This window comes from Oppia nitens, unplaced genomic scaffold (assembly GCF_028296485.1).
Source record: "Oppia nitens isolate AA-2021 unplaced genomic scaffold, nextdenovo-longstitch-racon4-pilon3 scaffold10_pilon_pilon_pilon, whole genome shotgun sequence".
Classification (NCBI taxonomy): domain Eukaryota; kingdom Metazoa; phylum Arthropoda; class Arachnida; order Sarcoptiformes; family Oppiidae; genus Oppia; species Oppia nitens.
Genome location: NW_026533189.1, coordinates 759,832 through 770,235, shown reverse-complemented (window position 1 = coordinate 770,235; position 10,404 = coordinate 759,832). Strand labels below are relative to the sequence as shown.

Here is a 10,404-nt window from a genome sequence, read left to right as displayed (position 1 = left end):
TCAGTGCTTCTGTTGTTGTTGTTCTTGTGGCTCATGTATTGATGATTGTTGTTGTTGTTGTTGGTGTTGGTGTTGGTGTTGGTGTTGAATGGGTTGCGTCTGTGGCGGCAATTGTTTGTTTTCATGGACATTACTGGCAGCCTTGGCGTAGTCTCCATAACCTGAAGCATAGGAGGGTGGGTGGTAGACCGGCTTTTTCTTAATGTAAACCCTAAATAAATAGAGCGAAATAGAAAAAAGGTTAATTCAACTCATCATATATGAGAGCTTAGGTATGCTATGCTCTGACAGTTATATATTTAGAAACTAATAGCAAAATGTAATGTTATTTATACACACATCAATTGCTATAATTGTTTGAAAACCCATTATAAAGAGCATAACAACCCAAACAATTAGGTAATAGACTTATTAATAATTATAACAAATGACTTGTATATTGTATTTATGTTATTATATTAGACAATAAAGTTTGACTTACGGTACGGGCACGTGTACGGGTTTCTTGACAATCACTTGCTTGTAGATGGGCACTTTAACGGGAACCGGGTATGGTTTGGGAACGTGAATTGTTTTTGGTACGGGATACGGTACATATTTTGGTACCTTTACAGGTACTGGAACACCATATGGTTTAGGTACGGGAACAGTCTTGAAAACTGGCACCGGATAGTGTTTAATTACTGGTACGGGCACCGGAACTGGTTTGGGAACTGGGACTGGAACCGGCTTAGGTACTGGTATAGTTTTCGGGACGGGTATTATTTTTTTGATAGTCTTATAGATGGGAACTTTGACTGGAATGTGGACCGGATGAGGTACGGCTACAGTTTTAGGAATGGGAACTATTTTGGGGACATGTATCACTTTAGGTATTGGCACTGGCTTTGGAATGTGGACAGTCTTGTGTATCACTTTAACTATAGGCGGTTCATGATATTCGCCACCACCATAACCACCGCCGCCACCGCCTCCTCCATAACCACCGCCGCCACCGCCTCCTCCATAACCTCCCGATGCGAGAATAACACCAATATATAGTGTGCCGAATATCAGCACAAATTGATTGAAATACATAACGAGTTTATATCCTATTACTGGATGTAAACCTAATAATATTAATAATAACAATCGTTATTAAAATAAACTTAAAATTTAAAGTTCAAAGACTTTTGAATATTTACTTCAATGTCTGCAAAACTTTTTAATTTACAATTGATATAAAAACAAGTAATGAATTTATAAAATGAAATGAAAATATCACATAAACTATATATATATATATATAGTTAATAATTATTTTAGTAACAAATCAGTGTCAATAAAACGCGAGTTAAGTTTCTTCAGGTTTCAAATTAAAGAAATAATAATATTATAAATACGCTTTTCTCTAAAGCTATTTATGTTTTATTAATACATATATTTAAAAAATTCAAAAAATTTTTGTTTTACTATAATAATACTAAATACAGGTTAAGAGTGAGTGTCAATTAAAAATTGGAAATATGTTTTGAATTTTAATTAATTTTCTAATTTATTTATACTATTATAAATACACATTTATAATTAGGATTATATAAAATTATATATAGTAACGAGCTATGTTATTATACATATAAATATATATATAYATATATATACAATATGTATAATTATATCATAGAATAAGACAAAATTGATAATTTTATTTAAATAAACACAAAAAGTCTATACTAATTATTTTTAATGATAAAAATATATCAAATAAAATAAGTTTAAAAATTGATTTAAAAAATAATTGTAATGACTTATCAAATGTTTGGCAAAATCCGTGAAATAAACAAATTGGTCATCAATTTATTTTCTCATAAATTTTCACAAAAACTGTTTTAGAAATTACAAAATTTACTGTAATCTTTGGGACATATTTACAGTAATATATTTATTTAAATTTTAAAAAAATATTTAATAAAAAACACACTTTACTTGTGAAACATTTGACTTAAGTTTACTTAATTAAAGTAAAACTACAAAAATGAAAACTTATTAAAAAACATTTACTGAATTAATAATAATTAGTTCACTGAATGCAGAAAATATGTTCAAATCAAAAGTGAAGTGTATTTTCGTCGGAAACTCACCTTTTAATTCATGAAAACAGTTTCTCTTGAGATATACTCAGTTGTGATCACTCGGTAAGCAATGTCTAAACTGAACTCACGGGAGGACCTCTTTGCTATGCCTTTATAAATGCGATGCCCTGAATAAACTTCACTACTAGCATATTGCCCTCAATGGCAAACATTACCTCATCAGCTAAGACAGACCCTCTAATGGGGACAACAACACACTATTCCCCTCATTACACAAAACCAGCCTCTCTTTCACTCCCTGTTTATCTACCGATTCATTTGTCGCTGTCGTCAATATAACAGTCATTTTTTAAGACCTACTTTACCGGTGAAATCAATGAAATATAATCATCTCAATTGACAGACAAAACAATAATATATATATATATACAGTAATAAAATATAAATACTGTATATTATATATTAAATAATTGTTTTTGATTTATTCATTAGTGATGAAAATTAATTTTTTTATTTATTAATTAATTTCTCTTATTTTCAAGTAATTTATTTAATTTTGAAATAAAATTATATTATATCATACAGTATATACAAGCATTGTCATATATCATAATTTTATAGTAAAGTATAACAATCTGAATTTTGTAATTTGGTATTAATTTTTTATGCATATGGTTGACCTATCAAAGCTAATTTTTTTTAAATAACTTTATATTATAACATTATTTTTAAAAATTACATTTATTATTAATAAAATTCATACAATAAAATGTTTAAAATAATTTTAATGATTAACTTTCGTAATAAAAATAAAATTATTGTTTACTATTTATTATGCAAATTAAAAGATATATCATAGTTTTTATTTATTTTATGTTATATTATTTTTTATGGTATATCTATTTAATAATATTTTTAATGCATACGTAAAATTAAATAAAATTGATAAAATTAATTTTTAAATTTTATTGTTTTACATATACAAAATGTTTTTTATAAACTTTTTATGGAATTTACTTTAGTATTTAAAAAATTTTAATTTATACAAAATAGATATTATAATTTAAAAATAAAAATTAGTTTATTTTTAAGTAGTATATTAAGCTTATTGTAAGTCTTAAAAATATCTTTTTATTATCGACAGCTTAAACTATAAATAAATGAAATGTTCATAAATATTAAATAAATTTAATTAATTCAAACTGAATTTGATTAATTTTTTAAATGTAACATTTAATTTATAAATAACTTTAATTAGTGTTTATTAAAGCAGAAAATTGCTAAAACAATTTTAATTGTCATATAAATTTATAAATAATTAATTGTCATTTATTCAGACTAACTAAATGCAAATAAATCACACATCTTATTGTTGTTGATGTAATTATTAATACATTTTATTTAATAAATATAACACATATAAATAGTTGAAAGTCATGTCTAATACGGAAATATTTGCTGCAAATATTATATTAAATAATGTCAAAACAATATGAAATTGTTTTTAAAGAAAGTAATAGTAAAACGACTGTTAAAAACAAACAAAACTTAGAATAAAAACTCAAAATTAAGTATTTTTTTGTAAAATATTTTATATATTAACTAAAAATTTAAATCATTTAATGTGAGAATAGATATTAAAATATAACCATTAAAGATATAATTATTTTATACATAATGTAAAATTTTCTATATTCACAAAATTTTAATTAAATAATAAACATGAACAATATGTTTGTGAAATTTAATTTTTAAATATAGCAATTAAATTTTCTTCACAAAAAATTGATAAATATTCAGTAATAATAATAACAATAATAAACTACAGTATAATGTAATATTTATTTTGAAAATAAATTACTAGTTTTCGTTTAACAATAACTACTGTGTTATTTAGCAATAATAAAACCAATAATTTTTTATTCAAATTACAGAAATATTTCCGCTTAAAACATGCAATCTTACTATTATTATTGATTATTAGAAATTTTTTAATGTATTATCAAATGATGCATTATATAAAAATATCATTAAAAATATTCAAAAAATAATTTACTTGTGCAAAGGGGGTATTTAAAGTGTGACAATAGTCTAAATAGGCAAAAAACAAAATATAACAACAATTTATTTTATTAATTTACTAAAATTTAATAATATATGTGATTTTAAATAATTATAGTTATAATAACTTTTCATTTATAAGTTTTAATATCCTTATCTTTTGTAAACTAAATTATTTAAACATTTAAAAATATATTATGATATCTGTTGCACATTATGCAATTATTATTTGATATATTTTTTTTATTAACACAGTATTTTTTATTTATAATGTATTTTATCAATAGAATTATTTGTGTTATACATAAAAAAAAATTTATGCTTAATATTTAAAATAAAAGCTTAATATTGAAAAAATAAAACAAATTTAAACTTCATATTATGACAATAGATGTTTTGCAATGTATTTTATAAAATATAATACACAATATTTCAAGTGTTAAGTCTATGAAAGTGTGTATTTTTTAGGTGAACCTCTAAATAAAAATATATTTTTTAAATTTTTACATAACAATATTTACAACTTTATCACTTAAATAAAACTTATTTTATTTTTTATATCTTATTTTTGTTGAATATATAGTATAAGTATAAATTTTAAAAATCTATAAAATAAAGTTCAACAAAAAATACTTTACTAATAATTTAATATTGCTTAAAATTAAATTAATAATTAACATTTAATAACAATTAATATATATTGTTAATATTTATTATTTTAATCAAATAATTTGTAGAAATGTTAATTATAAAATAAATAATTAAAAAAAATTATTTTATTTTAATGATTTTTATTAATTCTATAAATTTTTTCAAAAATTAATAAATCATTAAATAATATTAGATTTATTATTACTAATATTACTACTAGAGTTGACCAAAAAGGAAAAATTCTAAAAAATATTGTCTATGGGATTCCCATTTTAATTTTGTTTTTTTTATTATTATCTTTTAATATAATATTATAAATATTATTTAAATATTATTATTAGTATTTAATTTAATTTTTAAAGTTAAAAAAAATTATAATAATTTATAAGAAATAATGGCACATATATTGCATTCTTTAAATTAGTAATCTATCCTTTTTATGATAAGTATAAATTTTAATATATCAATATTATAGTTTTAACATTGTCGAGATATAGTATAGTTAATTAATTTTTTTAATTTTATTTTTGTTTAAATATAATAATTATATTTTGAATTTATAATAAATGTAAAATTATTTGTATTCTTGAATTATATACAAACAAATTATATATAATTGTAAATAATTTTTTATATTTTGTTAAAATTATCAATAATTATGTTTACATATAAATAATTTATTTAGTATATAATGAGTGTTGTAAAAATCTATTTATCCGTAATTTTTAATATTTAAATGACACACAATTTGAGACATTTATACAATAAATAATTAGTATTAGAATAGTTTGATTCTATTGTAGTTTACTTATGAATAAATGAATGTTGAAAAGTAAATGTTATTTATTTGAATCGCTTATACTTTCAGACTTTTTCCTGACTGTTGGCCTAAAACTAAAGCAAACTTTTCAACTTTTTTTAGAAATTGTTATTATTTTTATTTTTATTATTATAAGTGAAAACTATACACTACTACTGTATAATATACAGTATTAATATATTTATATACAGTATTTACAGTACATGTATCTATGCTTAAAATATAATGTTAAATATAAAATGCATTGGTAGATACAGTACATATCGCTGTAAGCAAACAAAATAAAATTATTAGACTTAAAATATGCCCTAAATTTTCAGTTAATTATCCAAATATACAGTTTAGATGTAGTAATAGAAAATTATTTGCTATATTTGTCTATGAATTCAGTTATTTATCACGTTTTATGTAGTTTCGTTGATTTAATTTCTTTTTATAGTTATATAGAAATATATAATATAACTTATAATAAAATATTATGTAATACTAATAGCAAACATTTTGCACAACAACAAAAAAAAGTTCAACAGTTTTCATAAAAACAGATTTTGGTTAAAAATATTTTATAAAAGAAAGTGATTTTTATTGTTTCTTATAAACATAAAATCTATATAATTATACATATATTTTTATAAATAGTAAATAGTCGTTTAAATGATATCATTTAAAAATATTTTACCCTTAATTGATTACTAAATATATACATTAGTGGTAATATAACATTTATAGCATTTATATTTTGGCAAATTGAAATCATGTTGACATTAAATAATAATTTTAAAATTAAACTTTTATACACTTATGCTTAAACAGGTTATTGTCCAAACAAATAGTTGATTTTAAATTTACTTTAAATTAAATATAGATTTATTATTTTACGTCATATCACACCCACTTTTACCTCTTTTGATAGAAACCCTTCCGGACTAATAATATTACAAATAAATATAATAGTATTTGAAATAATACTATTTAAAAAAATAATAATCCATTTAATTTATACAAACAACTCTTAAATAAGAGTTTTAAGTAGAAATTGTCTAATAAATGTTATACTAAAAAAATTGAATAAATATAAGTTTATATTTTTTAATAATTGACCACAAAATTTAGGTAAAAATACAATTTATAACAACCAACCCAACCCTTACTCTACCCACCACTTAAGTTATATATATATATATATTAAGATTATATTAAATATTTCTCAATAAATACTGTATACATACAGTATAATATTCAAATCAATTATATATAAATTATATATACATATATATAGATTATGGGTGCAACATTTTAATTGCTTTTAGCCTGATTTTTAAGCTAAATAAGTTATTTTTAAAATAAATTTTCTTATATTTTAAATAAACATAAAAGAAATTGTGTTTACAATAAATACAATTTACTATTTTTATTACTCAAATTATGTGTTTAAAGATATATAAAAGTGATAATACAAATAAATTATACGTTATATTTTTTTAATGAATGATTAAATCAAACGCTTTTATAGTATAGTTTTTAAAAGTTTTTTATACTTTTATGTTTTTCTCAAATTACATTCAGTATTAATAGATTATAACATAAATCTTTTTTCTAACAAAATTGCTATTGATTAATATTTCTATTTATAAAATATAAAAAATTCATACAATTGGGGAAACCTGTTAATATAAATATTTTTATAACAATATCAATGAAACGAGTAGACGAATTAAATTATTTATTGGTCAGAAATACATTAAACATAAGTTAATTTGTTTAAAAATATTCACACACACACACACACACACACACACACACACACACACACACACACACACACACACACACACACATACATACATACATACATACATAYAYATATATATATATACGTTATATATATATATATRTATATATATCTATATATACATTGCAAATTATAAACTAAAAATCAAAATTAAATGGATTTATTTATTGTGCTTAAAATTATAAACGATAAGCATTAAGATATTCATCAAAAAGTAGTAATTGTTAAGTCATTTATATGATAGCTATCTCTATGTGAATCCTCATCTGACGTGTGTATAGACTCTATAGAGTATATAAAGTGTTTGTATTATAACTGTATGTATATTCCTATCATTTTGTAAATCAATTGTTTCATTGACCCTAAACTTGAAGTCAATCCGTATTTTTATGTTTTCTTTTATTTATTAAATGCATTTCAACTCTTCATTATTGTCACTACAATACTTTGCCATACAATCCATACATATTATACAATATATTTGTTTGTATGAATTCATTTGCATATAATTTTTTATTAATAAAATTATTTTTTTGTTTAAAAATAAAAACTTTATTAATATAAGTTCTGAGGAGAGAGAGAGAGAGAGAGAGAGAGAGAGAGAGAGAGAGAACGAGGGAGAGAATTTACCTATAATTTATAATATGACCTAATTTAAAGATTATTTGTGTGTGTAAAGTAAAAATTGGATGAAAGTTTTTATTTTATAAATATTATTTTTAAGCACATATTTATGTAATATTTAAACACCTTAGGCTTTGGGTACCTAAAAATAAATCGATATCTAAATTAATAAAAATGTCAGAGCAATAAAATAGTATGTAAAGTATACATATACAGTATATTATATAGATGTGTGTGTGTGTGTGTGTGTGTATGTGTGTGTGTGTGTGTGTGTGTGTGTGTGTGTGTGTGTGTGTGTGTGCAGTTTATTGCAGTTTATATAATATCTATCATATAATGAAAATTATTGCATTTTTGAAATAAAAAATTATAATTGCATTTAAAGTTCATTTTCATTTTATAACTAAAATGCGAACTCAACGAGAGAGAAATCTATTTTTATAAATTTATATTACTATATATATGGACATAACTTTGTTTATATTTGTTTTTAGATCTCTCTCTCTCTCTCTCTCTCTCTCTCTCTCTCTCTCTCTCTTTTTTTCTCTATCCGTATCGCTATATTTAAAACTAAAAGTTTTTGTTTTAATTAGCCTATAATTCAATCATCGACCTTATTATCCCCTAAACTAGTATTATTACTGATTATTGCTAATAATGTGTTTGAAAGCGGACCCCACAATGATATAAACTTCATGCTATAAATTATTGTCATATCTATTGCCACTAAATATCAATATTAATAATTAATAGAAACCACTAATATTGGTAAATCAAATTAATTATAACTTTATTTAAGTATTAATATTTTATTATTAGGCCACTTCTGTATATTTTATTGCTTACAATAATAAACATATTAAAATAATAATCAAAAAATTTTTAATTCACTTTTTATTACAGTATTATTACAAATATTGTATTATTAGTAATATAATAAAATGTGACCCATAGACCCATAATTTACTGGTAACCTACAAGTATTTAAAGTATAAAAGATTTTTACAATTATGCTTATTATTTAATTATTAATATAATAATTATGAATTGTTATAATTTATATTTAATTATTCATAATATTAATTGAATAATTGTTAAGCAATGGAAAGGTTTCAAATTAAATGTATAGTTATTTATTGAATGGTTAATGATTGTAATGAATGTGTCATTTGACTGATTGAACCCAAATAATTGATAAAATCATTTTTAAGTACTCATTAAAAACTATGATGAAAACTTATTTATACATTTGAATAATTGACTCTCCATTCACACTAGTATTAAGGATTTTTGCTTAATTTATAATTTTTGATTAACCCTTAATTTGGGTCAAAATTGGGATTTCCAATAAATTGTTATTTTTAAATTTTATTTTAATTTTTTTTATCGATTGTATAGAATTTGTTATTTATTTTTAAAAGTAAAAATAACCATTTAATTAATCTAAACAAAACTTTCAAAAAATACTTCAATAAATATTTGCAATATATGTAAATTATAATAAAGTACAAAATTAAAATATATTAAAAAATTATTTGATTTTTAAAAACATTTATATTCAGCAATTTGTAATAAATTTAAAATTAAGCTAGATGCAATTGGTATTAAACAATTACAGTAAGCTATATACATTATATTATCTAATAATTGTTAATAAAGATTATTACAAATTATATCAAATTCTTATTTTAAAAAAATAAACTTAAAAACAAAAAAAAATTAAGTTATATTTAGTAAATTTAGACTAAATTAAAAAATAATATTTGTTTGTTATATATTATAATATTTATATTAAATATTAGCTATAATTAATTATATTTACGGATGACTTAAATAAAATTTATAATTAAGGAACTAATTTATAATTAAATAAATAAAAATTTTATTAAGAGACAAAAGTAGCCAAAGAATAAAATTTGATTTTACTATAAATATAGTATTTATTATAATAGGCAATTATTTTTAAAAATAAAAGTTTACTTGATTATATTTATAATTAGAATAATATTCTAATTATAATTGAATTAAGTTGAATTATTTTAATAAATAAAATTATGATATATTTATATATAATTTTTTAGAAATTAAAAGTAAATTTTTGTGTTAACTGAAATTATTTAAATAATTACAATATAAAAAATAAAAATTAATTTTTTCAGTGAAAATAAATGGTTTGTTGCATAATTTAATATTTGTACAAAATATACTGTTAACTGTTTTCTAACTTAAATACATTTAAATTGATATAATTTTGGATATTATCTAAATTAATGTAGAAATCATTAGTAATTATTTAATATATAGTTTATTGTCGCTTATTGTTTTGTCTGTCAATTGAGATGATTATATTTCATTGATTTCACCGGTAAAGTAGGTCTTAAAAA

General features: G+C 20.7%; 1 protein-coding gene across 1 annotated transcript; it reads right to left on the bottom strand.

Moving 5' to 3' along the window:
- LOC128964801 (MAGE-like protein 2) lies at positions 1–2,216 on the bottom strand. The gene is made up of 3 exons (XM_054311478.1): positions 2,121–2,216; positions 482–1,109; positions 1–211 (listed from the first exon to the last, which is right to left on the bottom strand). Exons 2-3 carry the CDS (start codon positions 1,075–1,077, stop codon positions 1–3), a joined length of 807 nt encoding a protein of 268 aa, XP_054167453.1. The 5' UTR covers positions 1,078–1,109; positions 2,121–2,216.
- Positions 2,217–10,404: the final 8,188 nt, after the last annotated feature.

Excerpts from the sequence above, each read along its gene's own strand:
- LOC128964801 (XM_054311478.1), bottom strand. The coding sequence starts at position 1,077 with ATGTATTTCAATCAATTTGTGCTGATATTCGGCACACTATATATTGGT. Across the intron at positions 212-481 it reads CCCGTACACGTGCCCGTACC|GGTTTACATTAAGAAAAAGC; the intron begins GTAAGTCAAACT and ends CTATTTATTTAG.